The sequence below is a fragment of the Cynocephalus volans genome, chromosome 13 (genome assembly GCF_027409185.1).
Source record: "Cynocephalus volans isolate mCynVol1 chromosome 13, mCynVol1.pri, whole genome shotgun sequence".
NCBI classification, from domain to species: Eukaryota; Metazoa; Chordata; class Mammalia; order Dermoptera; family Cynocephalidae; genus Cynocephalus; species Cynocephalus volans.
Window position 1 is genome coordinate 30,833,111 of NC_084472.1, and position 19,585 is coordinate 30,852,695.

Consider the following 19,585-nt stretch of genomic DNA (forward strand, 5'->3'; position numbering starts at 1 on the left):
TATTAAATGTCACTGTGTACCTCTCAGTTACAAGTTGAAGACTTGGGACAATGGAAGAAGAATCTCGTTAAGGAATGTGACATTTTCTTGTATATGTTTTAGATCTGACTTTCTAATATTGGTATACATGGCACTGACTATTTCCTCCTAGGCACTCAGCCAAGAATAGGTGAGAGATATGGCAAAAAATTAGACGATAACACCTTGCTAATCTTTATTATATGCTGCAAATGTTAGGCTTTCAATAGGTGTACTTATGTTAAAAATGAGACTAATATAACTTTCATAGTATTTTTTTAAAAACAGCAAGTTTTTCTAGACTAAATGTAATTATTGTTGGCATATCCAAATTTAAATATGGAATACAGTTCAGGACAAAATTTAAAGAAATTTAAACATGGAACAATTCAGCACCTCCATGTCATCTTTAGGTTTTTTTTCATTTATTGTTTAACTCTGAAATTTCTCCAGACTTGAACAGAAAATAATTTATACCATATTTCTTACCAGAGTCTTAACTTCTATATATTTCTTTAATATACATTGGGGCTAAAGTTAGCTTAATTTTAAATTCTCATCCAGAATTTTTAGCATCTGCCTTTATTATCTCTCTTAGTTAAAAGTTAGGAATTCATCCAGCTTGTTCATGGAGAAAATGTAAAGGATGATCTTACTAGTTTCTTTGCAATCACAACAACCATAGGGTTTTTTTTTTCTTTTTTATGCTTCTTATCCATATTCACAAGCAAAGAGCAATCAAGGTCCATATTATTATGCAGGATTGCTGTTGATAGTTCCGGGAGCTTGTCATTTCCCAACCATTAAGCTGCTATTTCACTCCTTCTCCCTCAGTGTTTCCTGTTGCAGGAGATCAACTTCTTAGGCACTGTCCCAGAGCAGTTGTCCCCAGATTCAAGTCCCACCATAGTCTTTCCCAAGAGCCAGAAAAGGGACATGACAATGCTTGTTTACAACACGGTGCATCCAGAACTGGTTACGTCTTCATTTTTTATCTTCACTTTGCTTTTTATCTTCATTTATTCTAATCTGCATTGTTTTTCCACTCTGAGTAGCCAAAGAATAACTTAATCAAAGACAAGAATTGTTGTTATTATTCTTGTTGTTGTTGTTGTTGTTTTAGTATCTTTAGCTCATAGCATGCAGACAATTAACTGGGTTTGATCATTTATTAGCTTCACATCTCAAATATTTTACCTTACCTGTTTTATAATTCAAATTTCCTGCCAAAGGAAGTTAAGTTCTCTTAAACTATCTGAATTAGAACTGTATTCAGATAATTTACACACCTTTTTCAGCCCAATTTGGCTGCTTCAGGGAACAAAAAAAAAATCTATTTGTTCAGTGAAGGCAATGTCACTCATTAAATAAAGCCATTAGCCACTCCATTTTAAAAGAACTAATCCTGTCATTCAGGGTTCTGCTCTCCCCCCATTTTCCTATCTTTTTTCTTCTCGTTTTTCACTTCTCTAATACTTGCTCTCTACCCACTGGACAGTCAGCTGTATTTACCCTGCACTTCTGAGTCTTCCTGTGAGCTGTGCCAGTCTCCTGGCGACAGAGAGCAGTTTTGGGTAAAAGCAAGTCAGTTTGGGTAATTCATATTCTGGCAGTGTAAGAGGTGGAAGTAGAAAGAGCATTTGTGTTGTGAAAAGAACACCGATTCTCCATCCCTTTTCATTTCTTCCACCTCACACACCTGCTTGACAAGAGTGGTAAGATTCCAGGAATAAACTAAGTGCTTCTCTAAGACAAAACTGGCAATCTTCTGAAATCATGGCACACAGCAAAAAAAATGCAACTCTTGTTAGGCTGTGGTTTTCCTTATTCTGATTCATACTTTTGTTTTCTTGTTTTTTTCTTCGTTTACTTCCCCCTTAGTCTTCCATCCGGTTGAGTGTTCCTACTGCCACAGCGAGAGTATGATGGGATTTCGCTACCGATGCCAACAGTGTCACAATTACCAGCTCTGTCAGGACTGCTTCTGGAGGGGACATGCTGGTGGTTCCCATAGCAACCAGCACCAAATGAAAGAGTACACGTCATGGGTAAGGCAAGGTCCAGGCAGTATTTACGACTGGATGTGTGAGTGTCACCCAGAATGAAAGGGAATATCAAGGATGGTGACGGAATTAAGAAGCAAACCTATCTCCTATCCAGGTCTAACACTCCTTCCCCCTTTGCTCTCATCTCCCACCTTACTGGAATTCTTACGTATTCTATCTGAAACCAGGGTAGCTTCCTGAGATTTAAATTTAGAGTCAAACTATGTTACTTCTAGGACTATAGATAATTTAGTGCTGATTTAAATAACTGAACAGCAAGCACCTTCTGGAACATAATCTTACTTTCACAGTAAGTTAAGTTTTTTTCCTAAGTTTTGTTTTGTTTTGTTTTTTGTGGAAATTGCTTCAAACTTATTGTTAGTTTCATTTTCCTTAGATCCTGGAGTTCTTTTAAGTGCATGAGTGGAATATTAAGGAAAAAAGTATGAGTGTGGGCTTAATAATAATGTTCCATTTCGCTTTTTTGCAGAGGGTAAGGAGGGAAGATTGTGGTTATATTAGCAAATCATCTTTTCATGAATAGCATGAGTGACCAACTTGGTAAAGACACCTGTGAGTGTCCGTATGATAGATTGATGTATTCTCAGGAGCATGTGGCACTGGGTCTGTGGGAGGAATTTGACTTTCTCAGGGTGCTTGCTGTTCACATGGTTTGCGTTTGCTGCCCTCTATCTCAGTGAAACTCAAAGATGGGTTCCAACAACATTGCTCTTGTGTGTCTGTTCAGGTATTGCTCTATGTATGCCTTGGTTTTGTGAAATATGTTATCACCCTTGCCAGCCTCTCTTGAGGTAGTTCCATTCCAAGAAAATGCAAACTTTTTATGAATTTTTCTATATTTTAATGTATTTCAGTTCAACTGGTAGTCTTTACTTAAAGAGTAACTTATTGTTCTTTTTTTAAAAAAAAAAATAAAGGTCTTCAAAATATCTGTCTTGAATTACCTTCCTAGTCCTCCTGCTGGCCCGTTAAGTCCCAGCTCAGCAGTGCTGTGCACAGTGGCTGCTTGCATTTATCACAGCATGTATTGACACTAAGCAGCAGGATGTGGGTGCCCTGGTAGTTTGTTCCAGCACTCTAGTCCCAGCAGGGAGGAAACTTCCTGACTTGGAGTAGGTGCTCAAAAATGATTTCTTGAATGAATGAGTAAATGTCTATTATGAAAAGCAAATCATTTGTTAGAAGTTATATAAATGTTAGTTGTTAGCACTTCTTGCCTTTCTTCTTCTTTCCAGAAATCACCTGCTAAGAAGCTAACTAATGCATTAAGCAAGTCCCTGAGCTGTGCTTCCAGCCGGGAACCTTTGCACCCCATGTTCCCAGATCAGCCTGAGAAGCCGCTGAACTTGGCTCACATCGTGTGAGTATCTCTGCTCTCCAGATTAAGAGACATCTGTCTCCACTGACGCATGCCTGAATCCACACAAAGGCAATTTTCTATCAGTGGTCAAGGAATAAGCTTTAAAATTTAGCGCTTTTTTAAAAAAGTCAAAGTAATGCCATTACAATTTTTTTCCTTGTCAAGGTATACCATGCTTCTCTTCAGCTATACAAGTAAAGTAGGCAATATTAATGTAATTCACCTACAGGTGGGAAATATTCAAAAAACTTAGTTATAAATACAGATGCTAGTGGAGTTTATACAATTGGAAGTTAACAATCAATGGATTTACCACGTTAAAAAAAATTAAAGCATATTATATCTTAACATCATATGTGCTTTGAGTCCCAAATACAAAAGCCCTTTGTTTCATTTCTCTGTAGAGCTGGTCATCCTAAAGATGCCAGCAAACCTACAAGTTGCTTTTGTTTTGTTTTCTTTTGTTTTGTTTTATACGAAGCTACATAACTTTAGAAGAATCATGCCCTGTGCAGGGGAAGGTTGAAGAAGGATATTGGCGGGAAAATTCATCAGAATGTCTCAAAAAATGTTTTTCTCTGAATTATGTGTGAGTTTGGTGGGCAGAGGAGATTGGGTCAGTGAATAGTGAAACCACTCATTCCTGTCCCATCCCAGAAGTTTCATGTCCTTGAACCTCTCTCAGGCCTGGGTGGCCAGTATATTAGGGGAGGATAATATAGAAGAAAGCATGTTTTCTTTGGGGCTACCTTGGGCTCAAAAGAAGAAAAGCTCATTACCTGCTGCTATGCACAATTAGGAATTATGTAGTCACAGGTGCCTCTGAAAGCCTCCGGAATAAATGGTTCCCCTCCTGAGCTACTTTTTGTTTTTCACAGCTTAGTGGGACCTACTACACCTTGGGCCTAGGTTTGTATGTTGGCATTAAGAGGTGGGCTGACAGACCCACCAATACTAGGAATTCATCAATGCAAAGTTCATGCTTCAGGCAGTTCAGAATATGATCCCTAAGAGGCACTGTGGTGGATAGGAGACCATTATGAAAGAAGTAATTCTTTCCTCTGATGGACCTAAGCAAATACAATTAAATGATTTGTTGCATCATGTCTATGAGTTTTGTATAAATACTGTGGGGACTTGTTTTGTTTGCTCCTGAGTGTGCTTTAAGCGATCACTGACCCCAGCAATACACAGTCTGGAGGCTCCTGCTTCTCAGCTTACATGCTGGCATAGGCTAAGCATCCAAAAACTAATGTAAACTAATTCTGTAGAACGTGGTTAAATTATTTTGGGAAGTTATGCTCCTAAAAATAAGCCTTAAAATAAACCTGGGGAGTGTCTCAAAGGGCCAACCACTTGCAGAAATCTGCCTCCTGGGAGCTGTTCTTGTTAAGGTCTGTACTTTCTCTCCCATAGCCAATTAGAGACAATCACTAGGTTGCTAACGAATGAAAGTGAGGGCAAGCCTGTGTTCTCGCAGCTCTGCCAGCAGTCACTTTCTACCAGCCCCGCTAGACATTTCACCCGAGGGAGCAGCCCTTGATCTGCGCTGCTGGCATGATGAAGATAGAGTGCGGGTGTGAATGGCCTGGCTCTTAGAGCTTTGCAGTGGGATGGCGAGGGGCTGCTGCTTCTGCCCGCTTCTAGAGATAAGTAGGAAGTGAGGCACTGTGAAGTCAAGGTTCACAGAGAGTCACACAGGAGAGGATTACCTAGCCCAGGGTCTTGTTCACAGGGGGTGCTCAGGATTGTTGTGTGTGTGTGTGTGTGTGTGTGTGTGCGCGCGTGTGTGCGTGTGTGTGTGTGTGTGCGCGTGTGCGCGTGCGTGCGCGTGTGTGTGCGCGCGCGCGTGTGTGTGTGTGTGTGTGTGCAGGTGAGTTATTTAATTGGCTAATGAGTAAATACTTTTTAAATTTTAACTTACAGAGGCAATATGATCTGACATGTTCACTGAGTTAACTGAGGGCCATATCTACAAAATAGGTTCTTAATTTGGGTCCCATAGAGAGATTTCAGGATTCCCTTAAAATTCTGTATACAAAATGTGCCTTTTTGAGAATATTTCCATATATTTAACCAGATTCTCAAGTGAGTCCTGAATCAAAATACTGATCTATACTCCAGGGGGATAATATGCAACATATTTTAATATATACTTATAATTTATTTTCCATGGTTAATGTCTTAATTGTAAAATGCAAACTGTGCAAAATATTTAATTGTTATCTTTGAAACAATATACAAGAAATTCTGGATGCATCATATCGAGTGTGTATTAGGACAGACTAGTGTTTTCTATTTTTAGCTATAGAAATGTTTTTGTGTATTTGTTTCTTTATTCAAAAGCTATTTCCATGCCTTTTTTTTTTTTTTTTTTTTTGGTGAGAATATACTAATACTTCTACTTTTAAATATGCTGCTCATTTAGCTATTTTAAATTATCATAGGCACATACATAAAGGCCATTTAAATGACAAAATAAATGAATGGTATTATGCTTTAATCTTTAGAAAGAATACCCTCTTAATCTGCTATAATGAATATATATGTGGAATTAATGAACATTCACCCTTCTTCCAAATTTATGTAATTTTGATAAATTTGACAAAAATATATGACATTCCATAGCAGGTTCTTTGATCCTAAGCCATTCCACCACTTCTGTATGGTGCTGTACAATAGAAATACGTAGATGAACACTCCAGGAAGAAATAAAACACACTAATACTCTCACCCCTGCTTAATTCCTTTAACTTGTTACTCCCAAATGTGGCTTAAAGCATAAAGGTCGTAAGCAGAAGGAATATTACCAGAGAGCAAAAATATGTGTGGTAAGAAACTTCATTGTTGAATCTCTAGCAAAGACCATCCTAGAAGTAGGTTCCTTAGAACCGTACCTGACCATGGTAATATGTTTTCTAGCGTGGCTCTGTTTCTGCCATCCTCACTCCCTCTCCAAATTTTCCCTGTGCTTTTCCAAATACTTTACTAATCGATGGTGGCACAAACCACATCTTTATCATGCTTGGGATACGTGTTCATGTAGGTTCATGAAACTGTCCCAACCCGTATCATTCACACACATGGATAACCTCACAGACACAGGGCTCTGTGAGTGGGGTGTGAGCACTGGCGATATTGATGGGCGGACTCTGTCATGTGCTGGTGGCCTGGGGGTTGGGGTATGCGGAATTACAGCATTGACTGAAAATAAAGCATTTTTTCTTTGTCACTGTGAAAAAGTGTGTTAATTTTGAAAATTAGTGCAAATTTCTCTAAGACTATTCAGGAAAGATAAAGAACATGATGCAAATGTTTAAGTAAAGGATAACTGCGTATCCTTATGCAATGCTGAAATACGTATAATGTCATGAAGCCCATGGATATGGAATTTGATATTGAACATTATACAATCTTCTTGAATGCACACATCTTGCTGTTTTGTGGTTGTGTTAAAAATTGATACTAGTCCTCTAATATGTACTGTATCATCTTAAGCAGTAGAAAGTCATTATAAGGTATAGATATAAATTGAGACAAAAAAAAATGTGGCTCATACTCGGTCAATACAAAATAAATGAATTAGAAAGTATTTTCATTGCTTATTTAAATCTTTAGTTCCGATTTTTGAATGTAAAAAATGTCAAAAATATGGCACAATCTGACTGAATAACTAAACATTTTACAAGTAACCTCAGATACGTTTATCAATGGAATTTTTAAACAGATTGTGGTTCTACTCTCTCACACACACACATCTCCATATGGAAATGAACCGTGTGACACACAGAAAATGCCATTCTTCTGCTATGGCCATGGGATTTTGTACACATACAGTAAGCAGGTCCTACCCATCATGAACCATTCCTCAAATATAAACAAGCAGGTAGTGGCACTTTGGTATTTTGGCATTTGTTCTTAGCTATTGTATTGCTTGTAAATGTTACCATGATTAACAATCTCTACTCTATTCAATTTTTTGCTTCCAAAAGTGATACTTGGTAAGTAGTCCGTAGTCTCCAATATACTCGAAAAGACTTATAATTACAAGTTATTATAAGACATAAAACAAGTGAGCCACGTGAGGCTAATTTAAAATTAATTCTACCTTGAGCTGAACACTTCTATTTTATAAGAAGGATGCCAATTATAAAAACATCCTCTGCCAAGATCTTGTCCAGAAAGAAAACTTGGCACTAGGCCCCTGTGATTTAGTTCACCTTGTGGAGCTTTTTCTTTTTCATAAGAGTTAATATGTATAAAATTCCCAATGTGACCTATGTATTAGATAAAATAACTTGCCATCTGATTATGGAGGAAATAAGAACTTCAGTCCCTCTGATAGCCACCATTTGGTGCCAAGGTCAGCCATTCTGTATCCCAAGTTCATCATTTTGATGGTGAACCTTAAACATGAAGCCATTTACTGAGAAATCTCAATTTCAGTTTTGCAGTGACTAGGTTCAAGAGAGTAAATTTACCAAGCTAGTTAAAAAGCATTGCACATCCACTTGTTTTCTCATTTCCTAGAGATAGAGCAAGATGGGGAAGTTAAAAAAACAAAGACAAAAGAAAGCCAGAAATGTGGGCCAAGTTGATTGTTTTTCAGTTTTTTGCAAAGCTACAATAATGTTTCATTCTGTTTACTGTTTTAAAATCTGATGTAACTAACTTTTCATAATTCACAGAGGACATTTTTATAAAAGTAGTTTCTTTCTTGTAAAGTGAAAGTGCTAGCCTCATGTTGCTCACGTGTACAAAGACATATCCTAGTTAAGTAATGCAAAACACCGAGACTCTTTTCAAAACTTCAGGTAATATGTTTAGTGTAGATAAAATAGTGAACCTGCTATTTTGGCCTCATCCAGTAATAATGTGTCTTACAAAATCTTTTAATACAGTTTAGCATCTGGCACCAGAAAAAAACATTTGATGAATTTCTGCTTATACTTCTGACATTTTAAAACCCACAAGTATCATGTACATTCCAATAAATACATTGGGATTTACAAGTCTACCTTTTCCCGAGAATCTTCTCATTATAGAATCAAAAATTAATTCTGGTTCCCTTAAAAATTAAACCATTTACAAATTTGGCCTTTAAGCCTACACAAATGGATTCTGTAGGCTACTGTAATTAATGTCTCACCTTTAAAAAAATTCTGTACTGTCAAATGCAAGTATAGAATCACAGTGAAACCTAAATTTCCTCTGACTCAGAATGATGCCCTTCCTCATTCTCCATCTTCTGAACTCTAAATCCCATCTCACCTTAATATTCAGTATTTTACATTGAACCTAAAGACTGAAAATTGCTTGGAAATGAGACAGAGATCTCCACTTCATAGTTTTACCTGAACTAAGACATTCACGATAAGGAAGGAGTGACAGAGTCAAATTAAAATAATACAGATGAAGACAGACCCAATGGAGTTGGTATTTAGGGCTATGGACAATTCTGAGGAATAGTGAATCCTGTTTTCTTTCTCTCATCATAAGAAAAACAGTGAAGTTTATGGGATGCCATGCGCCATATACCCTGTTATATGTGGCTCACCCAAGTAACGGAAACTCAGCAAATCCTAGTGGTGCTTAATTGTATCTTTACTTAGAACAAAGCAAATAAGGCATGACATGACTTTGCAGCTTGTGTCCTTCCAGATCAGGCACATTTAGAGGGCCTTCATTGTGGAGAACAGAGAAGGAAGTTTCCAGAGCCTCAAGAATCCTCCTCTTTCCAAGAAGATGTAGATTCTGATAATCATGTATTCAGAGCGTCTCCCTTTAGAAGGCAGTGGAAGCAAAGCTACTGCCTTCTTCAAAGTCCTTGCTCTACTGGAAAATGTGACTCAAAATGCCAAGGCTCACAGCTCATGGATAAACGTTGCTATGGTATCCAGAGATCTTCCTCCCAATGTTTAACTAAGAGTCTATATTCTCAAGAAAATGTAACTTTAAAACACTTAAAGAATTTAATTTAAAAAGGTAAAATTTCATGTCGATCTTAGGCAAAATAGAACTATGATATTCCCATCTTCTTTCCTTGAGGGATAGTAGATGGTTTCAAATTTGTGACTTCTATGTGTTTTAATTCTCCATACACACTGTACTTTGTTTTAGGCCTCCCAGACCTGTAACCAGCATGAACGACACCCTGTTCTCCCACTCTGTTCCCTCCTCAGGAAGTCCTTTTATTACCAAGAGGTAAGTTCCAATCCTTTTATAAAATAATCCCTCTCTTTTTGGTAATGAGCCTTGATTCTGTGGCAAGAAAAACATTCTAGTGTAAGCCAAGTACAGAAGATTATTATTGGAAACTAGTTTATAAATATTCATCACAAGTTTTCCATTTCATTCATTTGGATGCATTTAAAGAACGCTGGAGTGGCTTTGGGGGTAAATGTCACTTCTGGAAACCTACATTTATAAGCTACCCACACTAAGAATGTTGGGTATGTTTCAATTCTACTACTGAAACATGCATTTTATCTCATTGAGAAAGTCACTTTCGAAGCACTTGGAGTGGTCTGCTGAAGCCAAGGAGGTGGAATTTCAAGATGCAATGATGTGTTATTGTATAGATTCTGAAACATATTATTTAAAGCTCCAGAAGTAAAAGAATCCTCTTCTTGTTGAACTCTGGAGTTCCTGAGGCTAGAGGCTGAAGACCAAACTTGGAAATGTGGTTTCCATTTAAGTAAGTCCATGGATAATAACAGGAACTTTTTCAAGAGGTGGATATGTGTCTCATCTTTTTGCACAATATCCACTACCATGTAAGCAAGGAAAAGGAGAAGCAAATACTTCTCTAAGAGTTAGCATTAGAAATACGCGTGGGTCCAGAGGTGCTCTGAGTCATTTGATAAGTATCACGAATATCATGATGGAAGCACCACAGAATTATTTTATAAACACATGGAGCAGGTTCACAGGAAAGCAGAAACAAAGGTAAGGAAAATTGGAGTGAGTAATCGGACATAAAATTTCAAATGGCTTTTGGCAGGAAAAAAAATATATAGCCTCCTATTTCACAAAATGCACATACTCCATTTGTTTTCCCTGAAAATGTTTATAAGGTGCCAGTTTTATTGTAATACCCTGATACATCGTAGTGAGCGTTTGAAGTCAGTGAGACTCAGAATACTGCTGATTTTTTTTCCCTAAGTTCCTGTATTTGCCCATCAAAAGGAACCGCAGCTGAAGGTGTTCCCCCTAATTGTAATTAGCAGAATAAACAGAATGTGGCAGTACATAGTGTTTCTAACATATAATTTAAGTCTGTAACAATTGGAAATGAGGAGGCAGTTGTACTGCAGAACATCCACAGTGAAATTACATGGTTTAGGCCCTCAGTAACTTCCTTTTAGCATCCTTTTCAGGATCACCAGCAAATTCAACCATCTTTTCTAAAACAAAATCATAAACTATAAAGTCTGTGGGAGACATGGGCCTGTGCATCTATCTAGAGAAGACCTGATATGATATTTAGAAAGATTTGCTTTTATTAGGAAGCTCTGCATTCTGCAAATGTCAAGGAGAGGTAGACCCCATCCTTACTGAAGGTCATTTTATATCATTTCAGCTCTGACGGTGCTTATGGTGGCTGCGTCTAGATGGATAACATGACTTCCTCTACCCTAAAATATTCCCATAATACTTTGAGTTGTTCTTGTCCCTCCAGGGTGCGTGGAGCCCATTAACCCAAAATACGATCATTTCCCTTTTTTCACATTTTCAGTCCTTTTGGAATGTTCCCTGTAATCTACAGACATGTTGTTTAAAGCTTGTGGTTCTTCCAATCACCATGGAGATTGGCCTCCGGTTTCTGTTTTAAGAGTGCTGTTCAATAAAGCTGTGTACAATGGATGTCATTCCTCTTTGAGTGGGCCTTGCTCTGTCCATGGGAGGCTTTAATGAGGTCTCATTGTTTGAATCCCTCAGGTTACCTGAGGGGATAAGTGCATCCAGCCCCGTGGCTGAAGAGCACTCGCTCATAAGGCTGTATGCACATCAGCTTGACCACGGCTCACGGTCAGTATCCAAGCTCTGAATCACTAATTGTAGTGGTAGTTCCATAGCGAAACTACTAGTCCTTCTACTCCGGCACTAAAATCCTCTTGTAGTATGTCTTAGCGGAGACAGAGGTTTTCTGGGGTTTAATGAGATTCTGTTGAGAGTTTGCAACTCGAGCCACACTTCTCAGCTCTTTCTCTCTTTCCCACTTATTTCATTGATTTCTCAGCCTCCCACCAGTCTATATGAAATGCATATATGTGAAGAGTACCAAGCTGGATCTTGTTTGGACGAACCTCTGCTTTGGTACAATTTGCAAGACCCCAAATGGTAATTTCTAACACTCTTGAATTTAGGAGCCTCTTGGAATGATCATTAGCACTAACTAGGCAAGGCTATGACAAGGCCATATGGCTGGACCTTATTCCAGTTAGACTTGAGAACTTACACCTTTCTATTCCACTGGGCCTGGGCCATTTTTCCCCTCGGCAAGGGCAGTCTGATTCCTGCTAAAGTAGCAATTTCAAAACCAGTTTCTTGTTATCCGTGCTTAATTTCTGATAATGCTGATGGTGATCCGCTTTTGATATCTTAACTATGTCAGTACACTAAGGTTGAAGGAACTCCATCATGCCACATGTAAGCATATGCTAAAGGTCTTATTCTTTCTATAAATAGAATAGAACCAAAGAAATATGACCCAGAGCTCTGCCTTCACCCCTACACCACCCCAACTACCCCTTTTAAAATCACATAAAACCTAAGCAAGCCGAATATAACACTGGTCAGTATTAGGGCAGCATTAAAAAAGTAGGGAAGTTTGCCATACAGATATTTTATTTAGCCTGAATTTTTAGTCTTTTTTATCGTGACAGACCTTAGAAAGATAAAGAAAAGTGATGATGAATTGAAATTGTCACTCCAGAATTCTCACTACAAACTCCTGGCACTGCTCACCTGGGGTCCTTTACAAGCATATTACTTTGATCTTTGAAAGGCACTAAGAAGTGCCTTTTGACATCCCAGTAATCTTCCTCACCCAGATTAACTTCCGGTTCCTACCACCATCTGTCACAGCCCATGTTCTTGTATCCTTTTTGAGTTATATACTTGGTTCACTTTTCCCTTACTTAAAAGAAGAGAAGAGATTCCCAAAGGCACCATCCCTTAGTCCTTTGAAGTCTTCATGCGTGTGTGTGTGTGTGTGTGTGTGTGTGTGTGTGTGTGTGTGTGTGTCTGTGCACACATGTGCATATGTAGACTCATGCTGGTTAGCAGTTAGGTAGGATATGGGTCAAATAACATAATTCATGAACCAATTGGCCTTACTCATTTTCTTGATCATAAACTGTATACCTGAACCCAGACCGTTTTCTTATAAATTTGTAGGAAAGAATGATTGGGTCAATGGATATCTATCATCACCTCTAGAATCAGAGCTCCAAGGGCTGTATATGGTGGACCAGCAATATCATCTAAGCTTGTGAAAGATAGAGTATTATTATTGCAGAGATTGAAAATATTGCAAGGACTGACCACAAAGCCAGGCCCAAAAGGCCCTTTCTCCCCTTTACTGACCATAGCACTGTGCCTCTTAAGATCTGCTTTCTTTGTTGGCATCATGCCTCTTTTGTAAAATCTTATCTTGCCAAAATCCTTCTCTAGTTTATGTGAGAGAGTTAATTAGTTCTTTCCTATATAACATAAACTTCTCTAATTATGGCCCATCTTCTTCATTAGCCGCATAAGGACACTCTGAAAGTTTGAATGAAAGTTTGAATTTTCTTTGACCTCCAATATTTGAAACACTGTTTAAAGGTTTCACAAGTACTTCCATAGTTGCAACCTCTAACCACTCACAAACAATCACTTTGGCTACTATTTATAGCATCTAGCCAAAGTTTATCACTCTCCCAAATATTAGAAAACTGCCTGTAATTCCCATAGTGTGCTGAACACAATCTAATAGGCTGTTTTCTGGTTTGTCACAATGGCAAGCAGTTAATTACTGAGACTGTATTAGGCACTATAGTACCTTTGGGGAGGGCACATCACCCATCCCACGTGCTTCTCAAATCCTGATTCTTCCTAGTGGAGCAGAATTTGAGAGTTATTTTTGTTGGTTGACTGGTTGGTCAGCTGGTTGATTGGTTTGGGTTTTCAACCAAAGAAAGAATAATTCACTGTGTCTTTTGCAGTTTTTTCAAACACATTTTCTTACCCAAAGATTTTTTACCTAACAACCCAGGCTTTTAATCTGACTTAAAATGTTCAAACTGAATTTTAAGAATTTGTGATCTGGTAATCAAAAATGACTAGAAATAAAATTAACATACTGAATTCAGCCTTTGTTTCTGAAAAATCAAAGTTTTCTTTGTGATTAATTTTCTTTAAGATTAAAACCTATCTGTTTCCAAGCATAAGAATAAATTTATAAATTAGCATCTGGCACCACCCTGAAGATTTCCTTGTCTTTTCACATTTTCTGGGCATGCTGTGTGACATTTCATGAAATTTGAAATAATCACTCTCTGTGGATAATTCCTTTCTTCACGTAGTCCCAGAGCTCCACTGATATGCTAGACTGTTTTCAAACTTCAGTTAAGTCGGTCTGCACACTCAACTCTGACAATTTCCTACACTAAAATATTAGTGCATAACTAAAACCAAGCCACCTCTCTTCTCCACTTTAATAAAGTTTATTCTGTTACTAGTCTTGCTTTAGTTGTCTGTGCATGTCCCACACCCAGCAAACTTTTCTAGAGGCTCTCTTGGTAAAAATACAGTTGGTATGGCTTGATGATATGTGGAGGACAACACAGCAAATGTAGTAAGTCAAATATGGCCTAAGAGTTCTTATTTCTTCCATGGCACTCACTAACAATGATTCAACTTTCATGCCAGCCTGAACTGATGGCAGCTAATTTTCCTACTGAGACAGTAACCTATTTTTTATGCTTGTTTGCTAATTTGCATGTAGCAAATATTTTATATTTCAGATCTCAGCTATCTAAAGCTAGAAAAGGAAAGGGAAGCACAATGTTTCAAAGATGTATGGACTCTTATTTTTCTGTATTTAAATTAGTTTGATGGGGCTGGCCAGTTAGCTGAGTTGGTTAGAGCTCTGTGTTATAACACCAAGGTCAAGGGTTCAGATCCCTACATGGGCCAACCGCCAAAATAAAATAAAATAAATTTTTAAAAAATTAGTTTGATGGCCTTATTATTAGACTATGTAAATTACAGTGAGAAGCAAACTTTTATTCTCAATTGATAGTTATTTAAAGAGAGCCAACTTTCCAAGTCATCCTTCATAGTCCAAACAGCACACGGGTTCACCAATTATTCAAGAATCAATCGAAATCAAAGTATTTGTTCTTAATTTGCCATAGTTCAGTATTTTTTTCTTTTAACCCTTGTATAAATAATTATTTCACATTAAGTAGTTTGTTCATATAATATTCCTTGCTCTGTGACACTACATCCAGGCCTTTAATATCATGTTCAATAAAAGAAACAGAAAAAAAAACTTTGACCAGGGCTAATATAGAAACCCAACACAAGTAAAAATGATTTTTAAAACATATTTTAGGCGTAAGCAAAAATCCAGGGAGCATTTGTATATAATTTTGTTACCTTAGGAAACCCCAACATGTTGCCACTAAAGTAAACATACCAGCATCACTTGTCCTTCAAAACTAAGGGGATATTTTAAAAAATAATTATGAAATATTTTGAAGTTATTCTGTCTTTCCAGAACCCATTGTGTATTTGTGTGTGTGTGTGTGTGTGTCTGAAAAATTTTGGAAGAAGGCTAATTATCTTTATATATGCTATTTTCCAGGGATTTTACAAGGAATTGGTGAGAAAATAGAGAATTCTTAGGGGGAAAAAAAATCTAAAGGAATATTCCCTGCCTTTCTTCTTCCAGCAGAACACATAAACTTCAAAATTTTCTATGTCATAGCCTCCAAGGTTTCCAGCAATAATAACATGTGTGCAAAGAGGTGTGTTTATACATTGGCAAGGGCCTGGTGACAAGAAAATGAGACATGTATACATACGATCTTAGAGATGGTAGTCTTGCTTCTCCTTAAGTCTTAGATTTGAAAAGATATATCATCACCCATAGTCAAAGGAAGCCCCAAGAAGTCCCCAGTTATGGAGGTGAAAAGGAAGAATGCATTTGATTTGAGGACAGGGCATGAGAGCAAGGAGACGCTTTTGGAGGTGGAGCTGGAGGTACGTAAAAGCCATCGGTGCATTCTGACACACGCCGTTATGGAGGCACTCATTCCTTGGTAAGGAAGGAGGTTTCAATTGTGCCTGTCCTAAAGCCCACCATGAATTGGAAATATCACTTCACTTCTCCCTGCAAAATGCTGAGCTACAAAACGACAGTTTAAAAATCTAAATTATCCTAGAAAATGTTGTGCAAATACCCTGCTTTGGAGGGATCATAATAAATAATATATCATCACTATTTTCACAACAACTCAGGAGAAAAAGAAGTCACTTTGCTTCCCTTCTTCAAGTTCCTTGGGAGCTGCTGAAACGATTCTGGTAGAAGGTACTTCATAAAAAAACAAAAAGACTTTAAAGACCCAAGTTTTAAGTGAAACCTGCCTCCTGGTACACTCTCTTGAGTTCTTGATCCATATCATTTTGAAATAGTGGCTTTTTTTCTTCTTCTTTTCTTCATGCACTTGGCTTCCTCTATACATGGTCATATATTTGGTTTCCCAGAAACAAGTGATAAGGAGAAGGATTTGCAGCTAGCTCTGAGAAGTACAGAAACTATGGGAACTGTGAATATCAAAAATCAGAAATGCTCCTGGCACTGGGCACTGTAGCAAAACAAACTAGTTTATTTTCACACATCTACAAATGTGCATGATGTATACCCATATATTTTCCAAGAACTGGTTTTCCCAAGGAAAATAAAAAGATTTAAATGCTTTCCTCAAAACCTTTACCTCAACACTGACAAAGATCAATGCAAAGAAAATGGCCATAAAGGGAAAGGAGATGCGTACCCACAGAATATCTGCTCATTCCTTTGAGAGATGAAGGGACCTGGGAGTGAGAAGGAAGAAAAAGAAGCAAAGAGGAGAGACAGGCAAATGGAGTAGAGGAAGGAGGAAAGGAGCCCAAAGAATTGGAGAAAAAGAAAGAACAAGGCCATTAAAGGAAACTCTATCCAATTCCTTGATCCCTGCCACCTGCCCCTACCTGGCCCTGATATCAGCAGGGCTTCTCCGTGCTTGTGCTTGCTCAGTGACGAGTGGCAGAATGGCACTGCTGGGGCTTTTATTGACATATCCTCTTTCTCCTGTAAAACTTCACCAGAATAATTGGTGGCAAACACATCTTCATAGTTGACCTTCCTGTGTTTTTTCTCTCTACTGGTTCTTTCTTTTTATCCTGCATATTCAGCATCAGCAGATGTATCAGTGTAATTATTAGGCTTTTGGTTTAAGGAAATATCACCACAATTTCTGGGATTCAAAGAGCAAAGAAGCATAACAAAGCAAGGAAATAGTTTAGTTTGGAGGGAAGAATTTTAGGTATTTCACACAGCATTTTGAATGGTTTTGTAGCATTTGAAATCAATTGTGTAATAGATACATCTTAAGCTATAAAAAAGAAGTTGGGGGGATATTGGGCAGCAAGGAGACTGTGGTTACTGGATAATATACACACACATATATATACACACATATATATATATATGAGCTGGTTATGTATATATAGTAGATTTAGAGTTTCTTCAAAACTTGTGGCAAAACTTCATAATTTCAATCGCAGTAGTTACACACTTGATATTTAAATAAATCAGTTTGGTTTTACATTTTCTGTGAGAGAAGGGATAGTTTTAGGTACACCAGTGTGTAGGGCCAATTCTTAATTAACCTACAAAAAAGCAAGCTCTCTTTAAACACATTACCAGGACAATTGTAATCCCAAAAATTAGTACCATATATCCTAATGAAGCATGCTTATTTAGCACAGTACATCTTGGGTGACTTTGGCATGGCCACACTCAATTAATTATTACTTATATTTACATTTGTACTTTAATAAAAGTATATTTGAAACTTTAAAACTATCATTGACATTACTAAATAGAGTATTTCTCATAATGAATCTAAAATGTTAAGAATTTTCTTCAGTGATGAGACTCTATTCATTAGTTATGCATTATTATGACACAAGAAATATGAATATGTCCGTAAGGCTCAAAAGTATATTTCTCTTTCTCTGAAAGTTTTCTTTGTAGCTTCAGAGCTAAGATCAGGTGACTTGGGCTTGGAGCAGTGAAGCAGCAATCTCTAACTAGGTAATTATGACAGCAATCTCTAACTAGGTAACTTTCAAGTCTATTCAACGCAGACAGTTGGAAAATTTAGGGAAGGCTAGCGAAGTAAACTTCTTGAGTGGGATCTAAAGGCTGGTAGGACTTAGTGCACTATTGGACTGTTTACATCATAGCCCATAATGGATGTTGAATGAACTTCCATTATGTCTACTCATATGCAATATGTTAAGCGAATGGCAGAGGTCAAATCTGGGATTATGGCAGCTTGTAGAATTGTAGTGATGGTTCTCAGGCCAGGTTTCTATGCCTAGAACTCTGTGAAAATCTAAAAACATCTTGAACATTTCAAAATAATCAGAGATCTGTCCAAATGGAGCTTGGATCTAGACTTGGGAGCTTCTGTTGGCAGTTTCTATTCTTGAATGCATTGCTGTGTTTACGCTCTTCTTGGCTTTCCCATCCTATTAACTAGCTCTCCTCCCAAGGACAGTGAAGCAGAGCAGAACAAACTGCTGGCTAGGGCTGCTCCAGCTTTTCTGAAGGGCAAAGGGTAAGTTGAAGCCAGAGTGTACTGGAACCCTGCATTAACTAAACTAAAAATGGAGATTTCTTTTATCACAAATGCTTTGTGTGTGGAAGAACATCTTTGATTTGGTAAAAGCAGCTCTGCCATAACCAATTAACAGCGCCAAGTAGTTATTTCGAGTAGACACATCTGTGTTGCTATTCACTTTCCCTGATCTCCTTTTCTTTTTGTGAAATGACTAAGTTGAAGATTTGATTTTCCAAAGGGATACTTGATCTATGCTTGCAACCCATTTTGATGTGTTTCCTGTAGAGATGAATTCCTTGGCCTTAGTGGTTAAAGAATGCAAATCTGTTCTCTAAAAAGTTATTTAACCTAGATGGAAGTCTTTATTTTTGAAGTTAGTGAAATGAAATTGTGAATTTCATTGCTTGGATTTTGCTTGTGTTTTTCATAGAGCATCACATATACTCTTCCTTTGTTTGCTTGGTTTTCTAAATGTCTTTTCTACCACAACCTCACTCCTACCTTCTCTGTTCATTTCTGCCCATCTCTCTTAACAACACCCTTTCTTTCCCCTTGCCCTGTTTCAGGATACAATACAGCCTGAATGTGGCAGACAGGCTGGCTGATGAACATGTTCTCATCGGGTTGTATGTCAACATGCTCCAGAACAACCCATCATGGTTAGTGAGGATTTGGCTGCTTGACTGTCCTTAGAGAGGGGAACAGTCTGAGCTGGTGACAAGCAGTCAAGGGACAAAGTCACTGGATGCCAAAGGTGTCACTGGGCACTTTTTAACTGATTCAAGTAAGAAGTCTTTAGTGATGTTAGTTTGGGTACATCCTATTAAGTGTCATAGAATTCATACCCCTGTTTATATCTTAGCTAATGGGAAAACCTGTGCAAATGGTGCCGTGCTAAATATTAGCATTCAGGTGGATGCAGGACTCTGGTGCCCCTCAGTCTGTGCTACATGTGTCCTGTCAGATTACCACAGGATGGTGGTACAAGAATTTGTCTTATTCCAAGGGCATGGATGTCTCTGCCAATTTGGAAAACAGTGCTTCATTTCACTTAAGATAGAACGAAAAAAAAAAAAAAAGAAGTAAGGTGATGTGATGGAATCATAAGATGGAAATCATTTCTTTAACAATAACAGTGGGAGAAATTGTCTTTCATCAATTCTATTACTTACAAATGATTCTGAGTAACCATCCTGATAAAGCCTGCTTTCAAGTTTCAGAATATGCAAAGCTACTTTCAGATGTATTAAATCCAG

The 19,585-nt window shown here is 37.8% G+C and overlaps 1 protein-coding gene across 14 annotated transcripts in view; it reads left to right on the forward strand.

The window, feature by feature from the left end:
• The window catches only part of DTNA (dystrobrevin alpha), a 385,407-nt gene that overhangs the window by 310,082 nt on the left and 55,740 nt on the right, over positions 1–19,585 (forward strand). For 10 of the 14 annotated variants that reach the window (XR_010021503.1, XM_063077106.1, XM_063077108.1 and 7 more), the window contains 6 exons: positions 1,900–2,066; positions 3,320–3,444; positions 9,565–9,648; positions 11,386–11,475; positions 18,249–18,326; positions 18,896–18,988. Coding sequence is in view for 13 of the 14 variants with exons in the window: in XM_063077106.1 (XP_062933176.1) it covers positions 1,900–2,066; positions 3,320–3,444; positions 9,565–9,648; positions 11,386–11,475; positions 18,249–18,326; positions 18,896–18,988 (637 nt within the window). In the remaining variant the exon portion in view is untranslated. Of the gene's footprint in view, positions 1–1,899; positions 2,067–3,319; positions 3,445–9,564; positions 9,649–11,026; positions 11,316–11,385; positions 11,476–18,248; positions 18,327–18,895; positions 18,989–19,585 lie in introns of those variants that run through there. The other 4 variants (XM_063077112.1, XM_063077113.1, XM_063077116.1 and 1 more) reach the window with 4 other exon arrangements.